This window comes from Ranitomeya imitator, chromosome 3 (assembly GCF_032444005.1).
Source record: "Ranitomeya imitator isolate aRanImi1 chromosome 3, aRanImi1.pri, whole genome shotgun sequence".
NCBI lineage: Eukaryota > Metazoa > Chordata > Amphibia > Anura > Dendrobatidae > Ranitomeya > Ranitomeya imitator.
Window position 1 is genome coordinate 91,310,815 of NC_091284.1, and position 23,493 is coordinate 91,334,307.

Here is a 23,493-nt window from a genome sequence, read left to right on the forward strand (position 1 = left end):
CAGTTGAAGGTCCTCATCTCTACAGAGTGGGGATCAGTTATAAAAAGTATTTTTTACTATGGTGGACATGTTCTGCATTACACAAAGCCAACTGAAAGGAATGGGCACAGTGTATTGCTCAATTTCACATGTGGTGGCGCTAAAGAGAAATTAAAGACTTACTTTCAATGGACTTTTCTAGTACATGGTGATTATACAACGTGGAGAACCTCCTTAAAAGATTTGTGTACTAAAGTAAGGTTTCTTATGACAATGCATCCATCCTTAGGTGAACTGGTATGAAAAAATAAATTGGCAAATACGATAAAACCATCTAACCTTAGCCAGAAGACACTGAAGTTGTTTTACTTCACTGTTAGCTTTCAAGAGCTCTTGTCGAAGTTCTGAGCAGGTGAGCTCCAGATGTTCCTTGTCCATGTGGACAGACTTCAGCACCTCTTGAGATGCCCAGTTTTCTATATTGTTGTTAGGTGTCACTGTTGTGATTTCAGGTACTTTTTGCCTCTCTCCATCCAATTGAGTTTTTAAACAGTTACTTTCCACTCTGAGACCATCAATTATGGTATTTTGGTCTTCCACAGTTTTTGACAAATTACCACTCTCTTTTCGTTCACTGTCCAATAAATTTTGTAATTTACTGACTTCATCTTTTAGTCTTTTGATCATTACTTGGGCCTCTTGGTGCTCTTTCTCAAGACTTCTCAGGCTACTTGTTAATTGCTGCTGAATGTTGAGCAGTTTCTCTCTTTCAAACTGAGATTGTTCAACAAGTTCTGTATACTTCTTCTCCATCTCAGATAACTTGCTTTGGACATGTACTTCTTCGATCTTTGACCTTTCTTGTAAAAGGGTCATTAGTTTTTCATTTTCCTGACTGAGCTGTTCTGCTTTCTGTCTTTGTTGCTGTAGGGAGCTTTCCAGAAATGCTTTCTCTTCCACCAGTTTCTCACTTTCCATTGTAAGCTCTTGCACCATGAGATTCTGATCAGACAGTTCTTGTAGTGTAGCCTGAAGTTCTTCTGCAGTACAATGCTGATTTTCTTCCATTTTATGTATCCTTTCAGTCAACGAGGCTACAGAAAGGTCACTTACGTTATTTGGGGAACTACCACTGGTTGAACATTTAGAGCCTTGGCATGGAATGCTTCCTGAAGAACCAGGTCTAGAAGGGACATCTGCAATATGCTCAAAATCTGAATCGGGTGATAAAGATGCTTTTGTCACATCGCTACTTGAAGAACCGGATAAGTGTAAACCACTTTCTCCTGCAGGTAAGTGACAGTTTTCGGATCTACTGACCACTGGACTCTTTGCCTTACTCCCAACACTTGCACCTCGTGTGGAAGGAGAAATGAGACTGCTATCTGTGCCATTGCTGGTCGTAGTGTCAGAGAGAGGTGACTGTTCTAAACAATTTAATTTCTCTTTCAGGTTTTCGTTTTCTTTTCTAAGCAAACCGAGCTCCTGTTGGAAAGCTATGGTCTTGTCTTGAAGAGTTTTCATGAATAAATCGGGATCACAACCCTGCATAAGATGCCTTTCCACATCTGGGTCCAGGATATCAGAATCTGAACTTTCTCTGACTTTACATTTCTGCAGCTCACTTTGCAGTTTAGTGATTTCAAAATCTTTTGTTTTTGCTTCAGCCAAGAGCTCCTTAACTTGCAGTTCCAATAACGATTTGTTGTTGGGTTCATTGTCTTGTTTAATTTTTGGTGCTGCACGGACAATCTTAGGTGTAAGAGTGCTGGGAGATGTAGGACTTGGCAGTATTTTTTTAGTTGTAGGAGCCTGGGCACGCAAATTTGTTCTGTCCCTTGTTATTTGGGTTGACAGTTCTCGAGGAGTCGGTATACCAGTCCTTCTTGTTGATGACAGCCCTATTAAAAAAATATATATATAAATATATGTTAGTATTTCTTCTGTGAAAGGGTTCTTATTATATTAACAGCATATTAAATGAGACATTTATTAGGGTTTTTATGCATGTAATTATTTTTCAGAGCAAACAAAAGTCAAGTGGTTGGAGTTCAAAGTGTAAAGATGCATTTCCACTTATTTTCGGCAATACATCATCTTATTTTTACTAATAAAAGTTGATTAATCAACTCCACCTATGAACTGAACAAATGTTAATTTACTATACAATGACAATAAAAGTACCTTTACACCAATCATTTAGCAAATTACAAGTTTTCTAAATTATTATTGCTTTATATCTAGATTTGCCAGGTTTTATTGTTACGTTCCTTAATATAATACATAAAGGAACAAGGGCCCATTAAAAGGGGTTATCCCTGATTCTATTATTTTTCTCAAACTCCCTGTAGCCTAATAATCATTCTAAAGGCAATTTACCCCAGATCTCTGCTGGGTTTGTTTGCTTTTTATAGAGTAGATTAGCGAAGACATTATTAATGCAGCTACATTCAGTGCTCAGATTAATGTATGCATTTTTGTCCCCTATACACTTTTAAGGTCAGGAAAAGTGATTTAAGGTCCCGGAAGAACATAAAATGTAAAACTACTAAACCCTTAACCCACTTGCTCATAATTAACGGTTTATGATTTAAAAAAAAAAAACGGAATTAAAAAAGCAGCATCAGAAATAGCCACAGTACGCCTCTGTCTTGGGTTAAGCACCCGGTAGAATAAGAAACAAAGCAAGTAGTGTTCAGAAGAAAAGGAAGATAGCAAAGGACATTCTGACTACGGAGCCGACAGCCCACTCATTCAGGTCAAAGAGTTAGACATCCACAGCTGGAGAATTCCAGGCCAAGAAGCAGAGAAAAGAACAAGATACACTGGTAATTAGACCATTATTAAAGAATGGAGAATTACGTCACACAGTAGACAAATGGCCCTGCGTTCTGCTGCAATCACAGAACTATTAATCCCTGTTGTGCCTTCTCAAGAGCTTTTCCAAGCCTGTTCCCCAGAATTGCACATGTTCACCATAGAGGAACCCAAACAACACAATGTGAATACCCTGCAAGACAATGACTCCATCCTTAGGCCTCTTTCACACTTCAGTTGTTTGGCGTCAGTCTAAAACCGCCATTTTCCTCAAATAATGGATCCGTCAATTTTTTTTGACGGATCCTTTATTTTCCCATAAACTTGCATTAGCGACGGATTGTGACGGATGGTCGTCCATACCATCCGCCATGCGACGGATCCGTCTAAATTTGGCGGACGTCATCTAGACATAGACGGACATTGAAACGTTTTTTGTCAACGCCGAAATGGCGGATCGCGACGAATCCGTGGCGTCCGCCATTCCATAGAATGGCCGCCTATGGGCGACGGATCCGCCGCCACAGTTTTTTCGGCGGATCCTTCGCCCCAATCCGTTTTTTCAATTGCGCATGCTCCAAAAAGTAGATACTTTTCCCAGACAACCCCCAAGTAACGGATCCGTCAAAAAAACGGATCCGTTAGAACCGTTTTCTCAACAATTGTGACGGATCCGTCAATCCGTCACTATGTCGGTAGTGACTGACGCCAAACAACTGAAGTGTGAAAGAGGCCTAATGGAGGGCTGTATACATTAATGTAGGGATGACTGGGCTGATTGAAGTCTCCAAGTTTTTTTGGTTGATTTTTACTTACAAACAACTCATTCTAAATATATCCTTCTCCTAAGATCATCACTAACCATAACCTAGGATAAAAACAAAATGAATAAATACCTTGTAGTAAGTAAATAGATATTAATAGTACATGTAATAACGCAGCTCACACTTAACAGGGCCAACTAGGTACCGCATGTTATTTACACGTCCTATTTATTTACTTACTGCAGGGTATTTATTCATTTAGTTTTTTCTTAAGTTATGTTTTCCAATGGCCACAGTGTGAATGTGCACCTAGTCACTGCACTTCTATCAACATTTGTTCCAGCTCATTTCTTTGCTCTTGCTTGAGAGGTCTTGCACTTCGGACACACAGAGGCGCGGCTCCCCCTTTTTGGGCTGTGCATTTAGTTTACATATATTATGCTTTGCTTATATAGCGCCATCATATTCCGCAGCGCTTTACCGACATGTCCCCGATGGGACTCACAATCTAAATTCCCTATGTCTTTGGAATATGGCAGGAAACCGGTGGAAACCCATGCAAACATGGGAGAACGCACAAATTCCTTGCAGATGTTGTCCTTGGTGGGATCTGAACCCAGGACTCCAGGGTTGCAGGGCTGCAGTTCTAACCACTGAGCCACTGTGCTATATAGCTTTCCACAGGCAGGTGTTTACCTTGATCCTGTTCTGCCCACATCTGTTGAGGCATGTTGGCACATAGAGAGGTTTTATTTTTGAGATAGGGCCATCCCGAGTGGGTACACCTTGTCGCGGCTGGATAGCTTATAAACTTTTTTGATCATAACAGTGTCAACTAAGTACCCAATGTTATTTACATGTACTACCGAATTACTATTTATTTATTTACTTCCGGGTATATATTTATTTTGTTCTTAACCTAGGTTATGTTTGTTAATTGCCACAATGTGAATGTGGACCTATACACTGCACTTGCACCAATATGTGCTTCAGCTATTGTTAAGCAAACATACTCTGATTAGGTAAAACCATTTAAAAAGAGGTGTATTGCCGGCTCTTGCTTCTGTGGTTATCTCAGCTGAGATTGAAATCTACCTGGGTGTAGGCTGGCCACCTTACAACTGAGCGAATACGGGTGCACCCCAAAAATTGAATCAATTATAGTCCAAATACAGAGAAAAAAGGTGGCACTCACCATCCGGTAAACATTCCTTTATTTAGCCCATGACATTGGTACAGCGGAAGTTTCCCCACTTTTAAAGGAGTGGTCCCCAAATAATAGTACTCACCCTCCCCAGGCCCAGCTCTGGCTTCAGCTCCCTCCTCATACCCCCCTGTTCAATCTCAGGGTTTTGGCAGCAGAGTTGACTTCACGTTGAGAGCTGGAATCCGATAAGACCACTTAACTTAGATTGGTTGGGTACTCTTGAGAAGAAGCGGTGTACGCGAAAAGTATCATGTGCAGAATTAAAAAGTGCTAAAGGATTTTGCAAGAACTTCTTTTCAACAAATTTACAATTTCAGTTACCAAGTTTTTCATTTTTCCTTATAACCCAATTGATGGGTTGTTTACACTAAACAATTTAGTGATGTTAAAAGACAATCAATTGTTCTTGGCAGCTAAAGCCCTGTTTACACAGGATAACGCGCTGCCGAAATCTATGATTTTTTGTGCAGGCCGAAAGAGAAGTTTCACTACAGTTTTGCTCGTTTGTCGGGTGATCGGCAGCACAATTATGCACATTTATTATATTCTTGCAGAGTAAATGGACCTTTACACATGTGCCATTTATAACACTATTGTCCTAAATAGCAAACGGACCTTCAGATTCCCGCAGGCAACATGGGACAATGGGACAGGTGCGACTACTGCCTTTGCACCCTCGGTAACAATGCTACTGGAGACAAAAAAATGAATAAAAAGGCAGCTACAAGTCAAGTCAGAATTGTTCATAGTGAAGATGGCGATGGCAATATTGCGGAGGACAGAGGTAATCACTCTACAGCACAAAATATGCGTAGCCTGCAGTCAAACAAAGTGATGTCTCAGCAATGTTTTTATCGATAGTGAGTAAAATATAAAAAGATTAGCACTTGTTTAACTCTTCTGGGTGATCAATAAAAAAACACGCAGATACATAGTATTCACTTTTCGATTAATAAGTATTATTGAGAAATAAGAGTTATTACCTTTAAGGAGGATAATACATTAAAAAAACAGACCAATATGCACGGATTTCAGGGATTAAGAACTGCCTCCTATCAGCAAGTATCCACAGCTCTTCTTTTGATTAGCCGGCCTGGCGTGATGTCATTGAAGTGGCGTAACGCAGATGTAATGTCTCTCCAGGTCGGCTAATCAAAAGAAGAGCCATGGATGCAGTCAGATTACAGGCCGTTCTTAGGACTTCCACCCGACAACTACAGATTACAAACATGGCCAATGGACCAAGTCATGGGAATCGATTCACACAAACTCTAGCCCCTACTACTGATGAGTGAGTGTGCAGGGATAAGGTGTTATCTGAGCATGCTCGGGTCCTAACCGAGTGTCTTCAGAATGCTCGAAAAATATGTTCAAACCCCGGCGGCTGCATGTCTCACTGCTGTCCGACAGCCGCAACACATGCAAGGATTGCCGGTTTGTTAGACAATCCTTGTATGTGTTGTGGCTGTTGAACAGCCATGAGACATGCAACTGCGGAGACTCAAACATATTACTCGAGCATTCTGAAGACACTCGGTTAGGACCCGAGCATGCTCAGATAACACCTTATCCCTGCACATTCGCTCTTCACTATTCCCTACACAATGACAAAAATAAGCAATGATTATATAAACATTGAAGAGGAAAATGTTGTTCATAACGATCTGGGCTGTTCTGACTGGACAACTTCTATCATTTGAAGCTATACAATGTGGCAACCAATCCGGTAGCCAAAAAATGAGTTCCATAAACAAAAGCATTCAAGATAAAGTACCATAGTTAGGTGGGGTCCAATTTATTGGTAAATATCACAAAACAAAAATGCGTGTCGGGAATTTGAATGCAATCATCTTTTTATTAGACCATGCCATTATTATTTGTTTTACCTTTTGAATGTATACATAGCAAGCAGTTGTGAACCCGGCACAATGACTCAACTACTGTGTGCTGCATTAGAGGTGTGGTGCCATGTGTATATTTACTACTACAGAATTAAACCAAACATGTTATATGGGGATCAGATTTTTCGGATTCTAGAAGTTTGTGATTATTAAACAATCATCTAATTTATAGCTTTTATTGCGAGAGCTAAACTGTAATAACATACTACTGGAAAACTAGCTTGCTATAATAATGTCGTATCCATTTCTGTACTGCTCTCTATAATTACCAGAATGATAAGTAGTATCAAATAAAACATATACTCTATGTGACAGCAGACTTCTGACAGCGTGCGGTGCACACACCGTCAGAATTTGCCGGTATTGCTGACGAGACGATTTTCATACTTTCAGCCACTTTCCGATTACTTGCTCTCACGTGACCACCTGCAGTCACCGGGAAATACCGGTGAATCCTGTGTGCACCGCACACTGCCGGGATTCAGAAGTCTTCAGTCACATCGTGTATAGGTTTTAATTGATGCTACTTATTCATGTCTGTACTGTTCCCTAAAATTATCAGAATGATAAGACATTAATGAATGGGAATTTAACTTCCCAGTTGTATATTATTACAGTTTAACTCAGACTTATCAGAAGACCAGATCACCCCTTTAAATTCAGGGTGTTAGGTTTAAAGGGACACTGTCACCTGAATTTGGAGGGATCAATTTTCAGCCATAGGGGCGGGGTTTTTGTGTTTTTGATTCACCCTTTCCTTACCCGCTGGCTGCATGCTGGCTGCAATATTGGATTGAAGTTCATTCTCTGTCCTCCATAGTACACGCCTGTGAGCGGAAGGCTGCTATCAAAGCAACCTGGGAGTCCATAACCCCTCAGCAGTGCCACAGGCTGATCGCCTCCATGCCACGTCACATTGATGCAGTAATTGATGCAAAAGGAGCCTCGACCAAGTATTGAGTGCATTTACTGAACATACATTTCTGTAGGCCAAGAGTTTGGATTTTAAAATCATTTTCAAGCTGGTGTTACAAAGTATTCTAATTTACTGAGATAATGACTTTTGGGTTTTCATTGGCTGTAAGCCATAATCATCAACATTAACAGAAATAAACACTTGAAACAGATCACGGTTTGTAATGACTATATAAGAGTTTCACTTTTTGTATTGAAGAACTGAAATAAATGAACTTTTTGATGATATTCCAATTTTGGGAGATGCACCTGTACTTATAAAATATTGTATAATAGCAATAACTGGTTCAGTTCACTATTCTAAATTAAAGATACTATTATATTTCTCATTGGAGAATTCATAGAAAAGACCAGAGAGGGCACAGAAAGGTCCTGGGAAATTGTAATCCATTTTTTATACAGAGCCATAAATAAGCCAACATTTAAAGTTCAGCCAATTAAACACACCTTAATGCAAAAAGCAAAAGTTCTTGGTGGTCCTCATTTTATAAACACACCCAAACCACATGTTCTTTTGTTTGCTGTGGTAAATTAATGAGGACAATCCTTCATTTAATAATAATAGGACAGGACTTTTCCATGGAAACACTTTTATATGTCACATAGTCTGTGGTGGTCTGGCAGCTGGAGCCCCACCAATCTGGAGAACAAGGCGGTCCAGTCTTCTATTCTCGGCAAAGATTTTACCGTATATCATTTTCCAATAATAAGAATAGAAATTACAAAAATGTTTGAGTGAGAAGCCTCGTGCGGCTCCCAATTATTTCAATAAAACATATACCGTGGGGGAAAATAAATATTTGATACACTGCAGATTTTCCAAGTTTTCCCACCTACAAGAAATGGAAAGGTCTGTAATTTTTATAGTAGGTACACTGCAACTGTGAGAGACATAATCTATAAATAATAACCAGAAAAATCTCATTGTATGAATTTTGAAATAAGTTGCATTTTATTGCATGAAATAAGTATTTGATCGCCAACGAACCAGCAAGAATTCTGGCTCTCACAGACCTATTAGTTTTTCCTTTAGAAGCCCTGCTACTCTGCACTTATTGCCTGTATTAATTGCACCTGTTTGAACCTGTATAAAAGACACCTGTCCACACACAATCAATCACACTTCAACCTCTCCACCATGGCCAAGACCAAAGAGCTGTCTATGGACACCAGGGACAATATTGTACCTGCACAAGACTGGGATGGGCTACAGGACAATAGACAAGCAGTTTGGCGAGAAGGCAGCAATTGTTGGCATAATTATTAGAAAATGTAAGAAACAAGATGACGGTCAAGGTATTGCCCACGATCAGGAAGAGCAGTGTTTTGGACTCAGCTCACATGTGCTGCATCCAAATGCTGCGTTCTACATTAGAAGCACAGTGGATGGGATTTATAGAAGTCTCATGCCCACTGTGCTTCTATTTAATGTTGCATGTACTCACCTGCAGTGTGGGTTTACAAGCATCAGCATGTCAATTATCTGCAACTGCGTAGTTTCACCCATAAACATTCACTAGATGCGGTCAATCTGCATGGTTCAATGAACACATGCTGATTTAACAGCACAATTAGAACGCAGCATTTTGGACACAGCGAAAATACGCTGCATCCAAAACGCTGCCATTTCCCGATTGTGGTCAAATAGCCTTAATCTTCCTTGGTCTGCTGTTCCATGCAAGATCTCACCCAGAACTACATTGGAGGACCTGGTCAATGAACTGAAGATAGCTCGGACCACAAACATTACTGTTAATAACACAGTACGCCCTCATGGATTAAAATCCTGCAGGGCACGCAAGGTCCCCCTGCTCACGCCAGCACATCTTCAGGCCAATTGCAGTTCGCCAATGACCATCTTGATGATCCAGAGGAGGAATGGGAGGCTATGTGGTCAGATGACATCAAAATAGAACTTTTTGGTATCAACTCCACTCGCCGTGTTTGGAAGAAGAAGGATGAGTAAAACCCCCAAAACACAGTCCCAACCATGAAGCATGGTGGGGGAAAACATACCTTAGGGGTGCTTTTCTGCAAGGGGGACAGAATGACTGCACCGTATTGAAGGGAGGATGGATGGGGTCATTTATTGTGAGATTTTGGCAATCTCCTTCCCTAAGTAAGAGCATTGAAGATGGGTCATGGCTGGGTCTTCCAGCATGACAATGACCCAAAACACAACCAGGGTAACTAAGGAGTGGCTCAGTAAGAAGCATTTCAAGGTCCTGGAGTGGCCTAGCCAGTCTCCAGACCTGAATGCAATAGAAAATCTTTGGAGGGAGCTGAAACTCAATGTTGCCCAGCAACAGCCAAAAACCTGAATGATCTGGAGAAGATTTGTATGGAGGAGTGGGCCAAAATCTCTGCTGAGGTGCAATGTCTGACCTCTGTAATTGCAAACAAAGATTTCTGTACCAAATATTAAGTTCTCTTTTTCTATTGCTCAACTACTTATTTCATGCAATAAAATTATTTAAAAATAATGTAACCATCATATAATGTGATTTTGTTTTTTATTTTTAGATCCTGCCTCAGTTGAAATGTACCTATGATAAAAATTACAGATCTCTCCTTTCTTTGTAGGTGGGAAAACGTAAAAAAAAAAAAAAATAACAAAAATGCTGACTTGTACTGTAGCTCATCAATTTTGTTTGGGTAGTGATTAGTGAGCACGCTCGGGTGTACTCCGAGTATTTTTTTAGTGCTCGGAGATTTAGTTTTCATAACCGCAGCTGAATGATTTACATCTGTTAGCCAGCATAAGTACATGTGGGGGTTGCCTGGTTGCTAGGGAATTCCCACATGTAATCAAGCTGGCTAGTAGCTGTAAATCATTCAGCTGCGGCAAGTAAAACTAAATCTCTGAGCACTAAAAAATACTCGGAGGTCACCTGAGCGTGCTCGGGGAAATCTCGAGTAACGAGTATATTCGCTCATCACTATTAGTTATGCCTCTTGCTTAATGGTGTTGCAGTCTCTGTGGCCTTTCAGAAAAGGTAAAGTGTATATACTGACAGACACTTAAGGTACCAATATGAAAAAGTGACAGCGCTCCATCCGGGTGTGGTCCAAAATCAAAACTTTATTCAGCCATAAAACAGCAGACAGCAACGTTTCGACCCTGAGGGTCTTTATCAAGCATGACCTGGACGGGCGCTCCAGATTGTGAAGTGCGGTTAGCCATTTTGTTTGTTTTAGACACTTAAGGTACCGTCACACTAGACGATATCGCTAGCGATCCGTGACGTTGCAGCGTCCTGGCTAGCGATATCGTCCAGTGTGACACGCAGCAGCGATCAGACCCCTGCTGTGATGTCGCTGGTCGGGGAAGAAAGTCCAGAACTTTATTTCGTCGCTGGATCTCCCGCTGACATCGCTGAATCGGTGTGTGTGACACCGATTCAGCGATGTCTTCGCTGGTAACCAGGGTAAACATCGGGTTACTAAGCGCAGGGCCGCGCTTAGTAACCCGATGTTTACCCTGGTTACCATCGTAAAAGTAAAAAAAAAAAACACTTCATACTTACCTACCGCTGTCTGTCCTCGGCGCTCTGCTTCTCTGGTCTGGCTGTGAGCGCCGGGCAGCCGGAAAGCAGAGCGGTGATGTCACCGCTCTGCTTTCCGGCCGCTGTGCTCACAGCCAGACCAGAGAAGCAGAGCGCCGAGGACAGACAGCGGTAGGTAAGTATGTACTGTTTGTTTTTTTACTTTAACGATGGTAACCAGGGTAAACATCGGGTTACTAAGTGCGGCCCTGCGCTTAGTAACCCGATGTTTACCCTGGTTACCGGCATCGTTGGTCGCTGGAGAGCTGTCTGTGTGACAGCTCTCCAGCGACCAAACAGCGACGCTGCAGCAATCCGGATCGTTGTCGGTATCGCTGCAGCGTCGCTTAGTGTGACGGTACCTTTAGATTGAACACAGGTGGACTTCCTGTCACTAAGCATGTGACTTATGAAGGTAATTGTTGCACCAGAAATTTTTAGGTTGTTCATAGCAAAAGGGGTGAATACATATGCAACACATATGCTTAACTCCTCTACCCCCAAGGGTGATTTGCACGTTAATGACCGGGCCAATTTTTACAATTCTGACCACTGTCCCCTTATGGAGGTAATAACTCTGGAACGCTTCCATGGATCCCGGTGACTCTGACACGGTTTTCTCGTGACACATTTTATTTGACATGAGTGTTAAAATTTCTTTGATATGACTTGCGTTTATTTGTGAAAAAAAATGGAAATTTGGCAAAAATGTTGAAAATTTCGCAATTTTCCAACTTTGAATTTTCATGCCCTTAAATCACAGAGATATGTCACACAAAATACTTAATAAGTAACATTTCCCACATGTCTACTTTACATAAGCAAAGTTTTGGAATACAAATTTTTTTTTTGTTAGGAAGTTATAAGGGTTAAAACTTGACCAGTGATTTCTCATTTTTACAACACCATTTTTTTTTAAGGGACCACATCACATTTGAAGTCACTTTGATTTTCTATATGATAGAAAATACCAAAAAGTGACACCATTCTAAAAACTGCACCCCTCAAGGTGCTCAAAACCACATTCAAGAAGTTTATTAACCCGTCAGGTGCATCACAGGAATTTTTGGAATGTTTAACCCCTTCATGGCCTTGGGACTTTCCATTTTTCCATGTTCATTTTTCGCTCCCCTCCTTCCCAGAGCCATAACTTTTTTATTTTTCCGTCAATTTGGCCATGTGAGGGCTTATTATTTGCGGGACGAATTGTACTTTTGAACGACATCATAAGTTTTACCATGTCGTGTACTAGAAAATGGGAAAAAAATTCCAAGTGCAGTGAAATTGCAAAAAAAGTGCAGTCCCACACTTGTTTTTTGTTTGGCTTTTTTGCTATGTTCACTAAATGCTAAAACTGACCTGCCATTATGATTCTCCAGGTCACTACGAGTTCATAGACACCTAACATGTCTAGGTTATTTTTGACCTAAGTGGTGAAAAAAAATTCCAAACTTTGCTAAAAAAAAAAAAATAAATAAAATTGCGCCATTTTCCGATACTCTTAGCGTCTCCATTTTTCATGATCTGGGGTCGCTTGAGAGCTTATTTTTTGCATGCCGAGCTGGCGTTTTTAATGATTCCAATTCGGTGCAGATACGTTCATTTGATCGCCCGTTATTGCATTTTAATGCAATGTCGCGGCAACCAAAAAAACGTAATTCTGGCGTTTCGATTTTTTTTCTCATAACGCCGTTTAGCGATCAGGTTAATGCTTTTTTTTATTGATAGATCGGGCGATTCTGAGCGCGGCGATACCAAATATGTGTAGGTTTGATTTTTTTTTTATTGATTTATTTTGATTGGGGCGAAAGGCGCACTAAGCTCTGGCCATCTGACGTCCCAGCCAGGCTTGCAGACTGCGCCTGTGCGGCCACCCACCTTGGTAATCCCAGCCCCGCAGTGTGTTATGCATTATGCACAGTGCGGGGCTGGGATTCCTGGGCATGCGCACTGCGTGTATCAGCGGGAGACCTGGGAGAGTGGCTGACACACACAGTGCGCATGCCCAGGAATCCCAGCCCCGCACTGTGCATAATGCATAACACACTGTGAGGCTGGGATTACCAAGGTGGGTGGCCGCACTGGCCGCACAGGCCAGAGCTTACTGCGCCTGCACGAAACAGTACTACACAGCGCAGGCGCCGGATTTCATGCGAAAACAGCGCGAAGGGGACGGCGCCCGGAGCCCCTGAAGATTTGAGTGACGGCAGTGTGGCGGTTCCAGCAGGGGGTGAGGACCTGCCTCCCTGGATAAAGACAGGTATTTTGGAGAAGTTATAAAACGCTTTATTTTGGAAATACATGCACCAAAAACTAAAAGCCACCTTGTTAGAATGCAGCATTACTGCTGCACAAGGTGGCTCTTTTAGTTTATAACGGCTGGAGGGGGTGACAGTGGCCCTTTAAGGACCATTCTGTGGGGCATAATTTCTGTCCGCTAAGAAAGTCGGCTACCTGGTTTTCGCTGCCTTTTAGGTGAACTGCCGTTATTGATTTGACTGTCTGTTCTGCCCAGGAAAATATTGTATCTGACAGGTCCTGTAAGTAACAATGTTTTGGACCTCCTTGGTGAAGTAGAAAGGCTGCTGTCTTTGAATTGTCTGAAAAGACACGGATGTGTTGGTCTTTTAATTTTTCTCTGGAATGTCCTTAAGGCTTCCCAGACTGCCCCGAGTTCCCTGTAATTTGAAGACCTGCTTTGTACTGATGCAGGCCAAGTGCCTTGAGAGTAGTTCTCTTCTATGTGGGCTCCCCAGCCGCTGAGGCTTGCATCCGTAGTGATGCTTATACACGGAGATGTTCTCCAAGGCCTTCCTTTCTCGAGATTTTTTGTTATGGTCCACCATGACAGTGAACTCTTTGCGTCTAGGGATAAGCGCACTTTTTTGTCCAGGGTTACATCTCTGCGGTCCCAACTTGAGAGAATTTCTTGCTGCAGGGGTCTTGAGTGATATTGACTCCACTGAACACTGGAAATGAATGATGTCATTAAGCCCAGTACCCGCATGGCCTTTCTTATGGATGTTTGCTTTTGCTTCTGTAATGTTAGGAACTCTTTTTTGAATGACTCCTGCTTGTGATGCGGGAGGTAGGTATGTTCCTGAACTGAGTCTAGGATCACTCCGAGGAATAATTTCCTTGTTTCGGGTCTGATATTTGATTTTTTTTTTTAGATTTATTAGCCATCCTAGGTTTTTTTAAGAGTGACAACGTTGTTGATAAGTTCTGCTCCATCTGTTGAGAGGAGTCTGCTATGAGCAGGATGTCGTCCAGATAAGGGATGATGAGGATCCATTTTTCCCTTAAGAAGGCCATCACCTCTGCCATGAGTTTGGTGAATATTCTGAGAGCAGACGAGAGACTGAATGGTAGGCACGTGAACTGGTAATGTAGAATGTGATCTCGGGCTTTTATGGCGAATCTGAGATACTGTTGGTGTGAAGCGGAGATGGGAACCTGGTAGTAGGCACTTTTTAGATCTAATGTGCTCATTACTGATCCTTTCTGGACTAGAGGTATTACAGTTTTGATGGATTCCATCTTGAACTGTTTGTAAGCTACTGATAGATTTAAAGGTTTCAGGTTTATAATCGTACGGTATTCTCCGCCTGGTTTCTTTATGGAGAACAGACTTGAATAATGTCCTTTGAACCTCTGGGAATGGGGTACCGGAGTGATGGCTTTTATCTGGATAAGTTCCTGAATATCCTTTAGAAGTCACTGATGAACCGATAATGACTGGGGTTTGAGTTAGGCTAAATCTTCTGGGAGGCGTTTGGCTGAATTCTATTCTGTACCCCCGTTCTATCAAACTTAAGATCCATGGGTTTTGAGTGATGTTTTTCCAACCCTGTAGGAAGTACTGAAGTCTTCCACCCACTAAGTTGGCATCATTGTTTGTTGGTTCTTGACTTCTGATCTTGAAAGGTACCCCTGCCTCTACCCCCTTTCGGGTAGCTCCATCTTCCGCCTTTCCCTCGATAGGCTTGTCTGGGATGGGACCGAGTTCTACGAAAGGACGGTGTATTCTTTGGTTTTTCTTCAGGAAAGCCCTTCTTTTATCTGCTGCTTTTTCAAGCAATTCGTCCAATACCGGACCGAAACATGAAGGTCAGAGAAGGGGATTGAACATAGTTTGTTTTTTGACTGCGTGTCACCCGACCATGATCTTAGCCATAGAGCTCTCCTTGCTGCATTAGATAAAGCGTTGTTTCTTGCAGTGAACCGAACAGATTCTGCCGAAGCATCGCCCATGAAGTCTGTCGCCATCTTTAGGAGTGGTAAAGACTTCAGGATTTCATCTCTGGGCGTCTTATTATTACTTTGGGTTTCTAATTTTTCTACCCACAGCGACATTGACCTGGCAACTGAGGTGGCCGCAATATTTGTCTTCATGATGGCGGCTGAAGCTTCCCAGGCTTTTTTGAGGAGATCTTCAGATCTTTTGTCCATAGGGTCTTTGAGACCCGGGGAATCCTCAAATCGTATGGCGGTCTATTTTGAGACCTTGGCCACAGGTATATCTACTTTAGGCACAGATTCCCAAACTTTGGTTTCATCTTGATCAAACGGTAGACGGTATCTAAAATCTCTTGGGACTATTAGCTTTTTTGCTACATCGCCCTATTCTTCCAAGATCATCTCCTGTATATGGTGATGCACGGGAAACACCCTGTTCCTGCGAGCTCTGAGCCCACCAAACATCTCATCTTGGACTGTAAGGGGTTCTGTAGCCTCTTCGACCTTCATGGTGTTTCTAACGGCCTGCATTAGTGTGTCCGTGTTCTCAGAATAGAATAGGTATCTCTTTCTTTCTTCTGGGAGGATATTTGAAGAGCATTCACCCTCCATGGAGTAAGATAAGGAGTAAGCTGAAAGCTCACCCTCTTCTGAACTAAGATCCTGTTCCCACCTCAGTTTCTTAGGGCGGGGGGATTCTACTGGCATTAGTGCCGACACTGTGGACTGTACTTCTTCTATCAGTTTTGATACTATCCAGAAAGGAATTGTGTTCCCCTTTAAGCAGTCCCGCCATACAGGCATCACACACTTTCCTCGAATGCCCTTCTGGAAGTCTATTAGAGGCGCATAGAGGGCATTTATTAGTCTTGCGTTTTTGGACTGTCGCTGGACGTTTGGACGCCTCCTTATCCTGAAATAGATACGGAGACGTCCTATAGCTTGTGTGTGACTGGTAATGTGAGGAAATCCCCTTATGTATAACTTACATGTTCAGGGGCGAGCTCTAAGGAGTCAATGTCTGGACAATTTGCACCTTCCATCTTGCTAGGACAAGTGTGCTGTCAGATGTGTGAAGTTAAATAGGCTATCTCACCTGTCTTCAAACCATCTCACCCGTCCTCCTTCCGAGCTCAGCTGCAGGTGATCCCTTCTGATGACTGCAGTCTGTATCCCCCTGGAGCGCCCACTAATCCATGGGTGGGAGTTCCATATGCCAGTTACACCACAGCCATAGGCTGTGGATCTTTCGGTGTCCACAAGATCCGGGCTGCTAGGGGGATGTGACCGGAATTCGGAGTGGCCACTCAGTGCTGCGGCACACTCGCCGATGTGATGCGCCCGATGACGCGACGCGCCCCGTGACGCAGCACGCTCTGATGATGCGGCGCGTCTCATGACGCGGCACGCCCGATGATGCATCACACTCAATGATGCGGCGCACACGGAGACACGACCGGCAAGGAAACACGGCGTGTTCGACGGCATGCCTGGATCGATCACCACCGGCATGGGCTGGGTGCAGCTATAAGCGCAGAGCCCACTGGAGAGGGGTGCGCTAAAGACGGGAGCACACAGCTCAACCTGCGCTGAGGTACCTCCATTGGTTTCAGTGTGTTCCTGCAGAGTTAGCCTGTGTTAGCAAGCCTCCGCTGTTCAGAGCCCTCTGGAGAGGGATGAAGCAACTCCGGGAGCCCTGCTCAACCGGCTATTGGAATCTTCGGTACGGTAAGCCGCACCAATGCTCCTCTGCGTCTGTCCCTAATAGGGACAGGAAAAACACTGAGGGGTGGAGGTGGGGAGGGGCTATTTAACCTCTTCTGTGTTTCCTGTCCCTATTAAGGATAAGAAGGACAACTTCCTGGTGGTGCTGTCAGGAGGGACGTCCTGGAAAATATATTTTTACACAGTATATTTTTTTTTAAACTTTTTTACATATTCCCAGGGTGGGACATCACTGCATAAAGTCAGATCGCTGATCTGACACTTTGCACAGCACTGTCAGATCAGCGATAATGACAGGCAGTGAAGCAGGCTTCTCAGGTCCTGCTCTGAGCAGGCACTGAGAAGCCACCTTCCTGCAGGACCCGGAAGGACCCCGCGGCCATCTTGGATCCAGGGGTCTGCAGGCAGGGAGAACCTCAGAACAACGCGATCACATGAGTTGTTGTTCTGAGGGATCTGAGGATATCATGCGCAGGGAGCCCCCTCCCTGTGCGATGCTTCTTTATGCCACCGGAACGCTGCGATCTTGTTTGATCGCAGTGTTCCGGGGGTTAAAGTGCTGGGAGCGGTCCATAACTCATGAGCTCATAATGCCCAGACTTAGCTCATAATGAAAACTTTTTGGGAAAGATGGACTGATAATGGTGCAAAGCCTAGAAGTCAGCACTGGCTTCCCTCTCCTCTCCTATGGATGTAATTGACATCTGGAGGAAGGGAGAGCTACTGCTGCTCTCTCACTTCCTCCGGATGTCTTCATTCATCCAATTTGTTATGTCACACAATCCCTGTGGCCAATCAGGTCTTGCTTCACTCTCCCCTCCATCGGTCAAATCAAGACATCCAGAGGAAATGAGAAAACAGCCGCAGCTCTCACTTCCTCCAGATGGCAATTCCAACCATGGGAGAGGAGAGGAAAGCCAGCGCTGATGGCCCGCAGGGATGTATTCCATAATGTCAGGAGATCACTGGGAGAGCCAGAGAAGATACCACTGGAACAGCTCCTGCACCAGAGGTGACAAGAAGTATTTTTTTTATTTTACTAGATGGGAAACATAAGGTTTAAGAGGTTATCCGAGTAGTGAACAACCTCTTTAAAGAGTTTTAGGAAAGGGGTTTTTTTTGGCTGAAGAAGGTTTTTTTGCAGCCTTTTGATTTGATAGCGCTTAGTCTTGAGGTAATTTAATTGGAGACGATCCATTCCAAAATACTACTAAAAAAAAAAAAAACTAGAACCTCCACTAAAATGCTGACTACCTAGGATGACTGTCCAATCTCCTTCACTGTTCACAAGTCACTGTACTGTGACTCACTGTAATCACTGAGCCCGCTTCTTTAGATATCTGCAGTTTAGGTGGCTTAGTGCTTAACATTGTTACTTTGCAGCACTGGGGTCCTAAGTTCAAATCCCACCAAGGACAACATCTGCAAGGAGTCTGTATGTTCTCCCCATGTTTGCGTGGGTTTCCTCCAGGTTCTCCGGTTTCCTCCCACACTCCAAAGACATACTGATAGGGAATCTAGATTGCGAGCCCCAATTGGTATAGTGGTGATGATGTTTGTAAAGTGTAAAGATGGTGCTATATACCGTAAGTGAGTAAAATAAATACAACTAATTCCAGTGATAGCATAAGCTGTAGTACCAGTCTTAACCATTACCAAAAGTAGAGTGCTGGCACTAGTAAGCGAACACTTGTCAGGTTATGAGTAGAGATGAGCGAACCTGAACTTTAAAGTTTGGCATTCGTACCGGATAGTTACTGTTCGGTGCTAACCACCAAACACGGACTTTTCCAGAAATTGTAGCAGTGTTCGGCTTTCAGGGGCATGTCCAAGCCAGTCGGAGGAGAGAGGGAGAGAGGCGTAGAAGTGGATAGGGGGAGAGGGCCTGAACTTCCACAAGTCATCACAGCCCTAGTTATGAGGGGCTTGGATGTTTGATTCTATCTGGTAAAATTGTTTACTTTTCGATACGCTGCCTTTGAAGCCTTTCCTATACATACAATACACAGAATATACATTTGTTTAAAATAAAAACGTTCTCTTGTTTTAGTTGTATGTTGCCACTCCACTATCTGGTTAAAAAAGTCACAGTTGTTTTTCTGTCTTCTGTAACAAACATCCTTCTAATTTCGGTGTTGCTGTAGCTGATGGTTGTTTTACTTTATTTTACTTTGCATTTGACCACTTTGCTGTGAAAAGGCCCATGTAAGATTAATGCAAACGGCAGAGTTGTGTACATACAAGAAAACATACACTGTTGGAAAGGTCGGCCTAGAAAACCAATATTTAACAGTCTGCATGCAGAAACTCATTAGCATAAGTCCTTGGGCAGGGTGACAGGGTGTCATTTATACCGATGCTGCAGAGTACGAGCTTCCTAACCACTAGCAGGGAATACGTCACTCACACTTTCTAGAATAGTATAACAATTACTGCCACATAGACTTTGGCCAAATATTTATTTAATCGCCTCTTCATATCACAGAGATTCCCACTGGAAGATACAAGTACCGTATTTGCAGAGGGTTAGTCATGCAGGCAACACCCTCTTGGCCTCGAGAACTGGACTTTTTGCATGTCAACAAGAGCATATTTATATAACGTGCCATATGATTAACAGCCTTACTTAATCTTTCCATTATAAGGTGAAAATGGCAAACATATGCAGACATCCTTGGTATCTATAGAACTGAACATAATTCCAAATACATACCGTATCTTCCGGCGTATAAGACGACTTTTTAACCCCTGAAAATCATCTAAAAAATCGGGGGTCGTCTTATACGCCGGGTACGGCGTGTGCAGGGAGCCGTCTTGTATGGTTCCCAGGGTCTGAAGGAGGGGAAACTCTCCTTCAGGCCCTGGGATCCATATTCATGTAAAAAAAAAAAAAAAAAAGAATAAAAATAAAAAATATGGGATATACTTACCCTCAGCGGTGCAAGCGGAGGCCTCCGTTCCTAAAGATGCAGTGAGTGAAGGACCTTCCATGACGTCGCGGTGGCGTGACTATTCGCGTGACCGCGATGTCATCGAAGGTCCTTCACTCACTGCATCCTTAGGAACGGAGGCCTCCGCTTGCACCGCGGAGAGCCACGGGCCGTCGGAGGGTAAGTATATCCCATATTTTTTATTTTTATTCTTTTTTTTTTTTTAAAGAATATGGATCCCAGGGCCTGAAGGAGAGTTTCCTCTCCTCCAGACCCTGGGAACCATCCGCACCGCAAACGCCGTACAAGATGAGTGGGCGTATAAGATGATCCCCAAACTCCATACTTTATATGGAAAAGTTGGGGGTCGTCTAATACGGCCAATCGTCTTATACACCAGAAAATACGGTATATATATTTAATTAAAAAAAACACACACATAAACCTAAGGTATTATATTATTACCATTATATTATTATTATTATTATTATTATTACTACTACTAAGGTCAAAACAGGTTTGTGTGTTACGTGAATATATTACACGTGTGTGTTGTTTGTGTTCATTAACTTAAGAAAAAAAAAATTGGCATTTTACTTTTTTCAATCATGATTTGTGATGAACGAGTGTACTCGTTCGGATTTTGGGTTTTCCCCGATCACACTCGGGTGTCCTCCAAGTATTTATGACTGCGCGGAGATTTAGTTTTCATCGCCTCAGCTGAATGATTTACAGCTACTAGCCAGGCTGAGTACATGTGGGGGTTGCCTGGTTGCTAGGGAATCCCCACATGTAATCAAGCAGGCTAGTAGCTGTAAATCATGCAGCTGCCGCGATTACAACTAAATTTCCAAACACTAACAAATACTTGGAGGTCACCCGAGCGTGCTGGGGAAAACCCGAGCAACGAGTACACTCGCTCATCACTAATTATGATCTTTAATCAAAAACAGAATGACGTCATCTTGCTATTTTCATGCTGACAACTGGAACTATTTTAGACTCCATCTTCCTTACCTTTTGGGAAGAATTTACAGCAGTTTTACCAGCAGAGGCAGGATTACAACCAGTGCTGTGGAGGCGGAGCCAGTGTCCAGTTTGGTGGAGGCGGAGTGAGAGGCGGTATACAATAGTCCGACTCCGAAAATATATAATAAATTGGGTACAGTAGTTCAATGCCGCATGTGCTGTACATTTTTTGCATAAGAATTTGTGAAAGTTATGAAATGTTCTATAAATGTCTGTTCTGTTGCTGATGTAAAGATCTGGACTTTTAGTAGAAATCTATCTGTGCTGCACTTTATGTACATGCTCAGTAGTGACCAGTGCTATGAAGTTGGGAGTCTGAGACCGGGAAATTGAGGAGTCGAAGGTTTGGCATACTAACTCCACAGCCCTGATTACAATGACAGGTAACACCTTTATGCACCGCTGAAAAAACTGGATCTGTGGACATGACTGATGTTAGATTTTTTTTAATGGAAAAAAAATCGAAAAATAACAACAAAAAAAAATCTGTTTAACATTAAAAAATGTGATATAATAGGTTATTTTTCTTATGATACGTTCCATTGGAAGGGAAGCTATAATCAAGAAAAGTATCAATTGTTTAAATCATGTTTTTGAACAATTTTTTTTAAAAATTGACAATTTTTTTTTATTCATCTCTTGATCTCTAAAACTAATCATTAAATTTTCATACTGGCCACTGGGGCTTAAGCTCATACTTCCTGTCCTTTCAGGAACAGTTTCCAGTAGTTTACTTATCAGAGGCAGGATTATAATTATATGTAACACCTCTATACACAAGCCTGCTCCACCTCTACACACGATAGGGTCAAAGTCTGTTCATTATGGCTTAAGTACAAGCTAGAATTTGAAAAAGCTCCAATGGCCAATTGTGAAAATTGCAAGACTTCTAATATGAATATTTTGATATAAGGAGGAGGGCTACATTACCGACAATTTGGAAAAAAAAGAAAAAAGATAACGTGATTTAAACAATAGTTACATTTTGGGTGACATTCCCTTTAAAGCCTATTTTCATGAAGCATTCATCAATAAGTCAATTAAAGGGGTTATCTTGCAAAGACAACCCTTTCTACATTTGCCTTATGTTGTTCAGTAAAATGGCAGTAACAAAGATCTCGCTCTACTGGACTCTACTTTGACCAATGGCTTTCTCTTCCCCATACACACGATACCTTGATTGAGCGCTCCCATGTTGTCAATAAGAATGCCGCTGCCAGAATTATTTGGCCATGGCTTTTCTAAAGTGAGAACAAAATGATCAGCTATTGACATTCAATGGGAAGGATCCTTCTGTCCCTCAACATCATGTCAGGGAAGAGTTGGGAGGCCCCCCCCACACACACACACACACAGACAGTTGGCCAATCTGGGTTCTGATGACTTTAGTCTAATATGTATGGGGCCTAAGCTAAGTATTGAATCAACTGCTAAATATACTGCAATATATGTTCCACCACTGGCAGTTACCCACATTCACGTTGGTAATTTAGGGATAATTTAGTCCCAAGGGCTCTACCACAACTCCACTAGTAATCACTCATTTGTGGGCTGAGTAAGGCTACTTTCACATTTCGGGCTGATGCATCCTGTGACAACGCAGCACAACGGGGGCAGCGGATGCATTATTACAACGCATCCGCTGCCCCATTGTGAGTTGCGGGGAGGAGGGGGCGGAGTTCCAGCCGCGCATGCGCGGTCGGAAATGGCGGACACGATGCACAAAAAAAGTTACATGTAACTTTTTTTGTTCCGATGGTCCGCCACAACACGACGCAACCGTCACACGACGGTTTTGACGTGTGGCAATGCGTCGCTAATGTTAGTCTATGGGGAAAAAACGCATCCTGCAGCCAACTTTGCAGGGTGTGTTTTTTCACCAAAACGACGCATTGCAACATGCGTCATACGACGCTAGTGTGAAAGTAGCCTTAGAGTGAACCATGCCCTCTTTTGGCCCCTTACAAATTTGGAACAGTTGGAATATATGATCATTGGTTTCTTAAAATGTCTGTTGGCTTTAGAAAATTCATTGTTTTATTCCATTCAAGAAATTCTGACTTCTAGAATGGGGTTCCATGTTCAAGATCCTCATCTTTTCCATAGTGGACATTAGTTACTAAGACACATCATGCATCATGCAGATAACCCCTTATCTGAATTGGTACGATATAATATAATGCTAATTTCTCCTATGGGGACACTGTAGGAAAATTACTGTCTGGCTTCTCCATTGATTACAGCTAATCACTGGTGGTCCTAACATGGGGACATTTTGTTATCCACTCATTGAAAAAAAGAATTTGGGATGTTCAAACGTGGAGAAACTTTAAGCCACATCCACAGCAATTAGTTGTTCGCCAAGCCAACCCGAACTGAAAA

At 42.6% G+C, this 23,493-nt stretch overlaps 1 protein-coding gene across 7 annotated transcripts in view; it reads right to left on the minus strand.

Moving 5' to 3' along the window:
* The window catches only part of LOC138672775 (cytospin-B-like), a 461,361-nt gene that overhangs the window by 197,870 nt on the left and 239,998 nt on the right, over positions 1 to 23,493 (minus strand). For all 7 annotated transcript variants that reach the window (XR_011319773.1, XR_011319774.1, XM_069761119.1 and 4 more), the window contains one exon: positions 319 to 1,880. Coding sequence is in view for 5 of the 7 variants with exons in the window: in XM_069761119.1 (XP_069617220.1) it covers positions 319 to 1,880 (1,562 nt within the window). In the remaining 2 variants the exon portion in view is untranslated. The remainder of the gene's footprint in view (positions 1 to 318; positions 1,881 to 23,493) is intronic.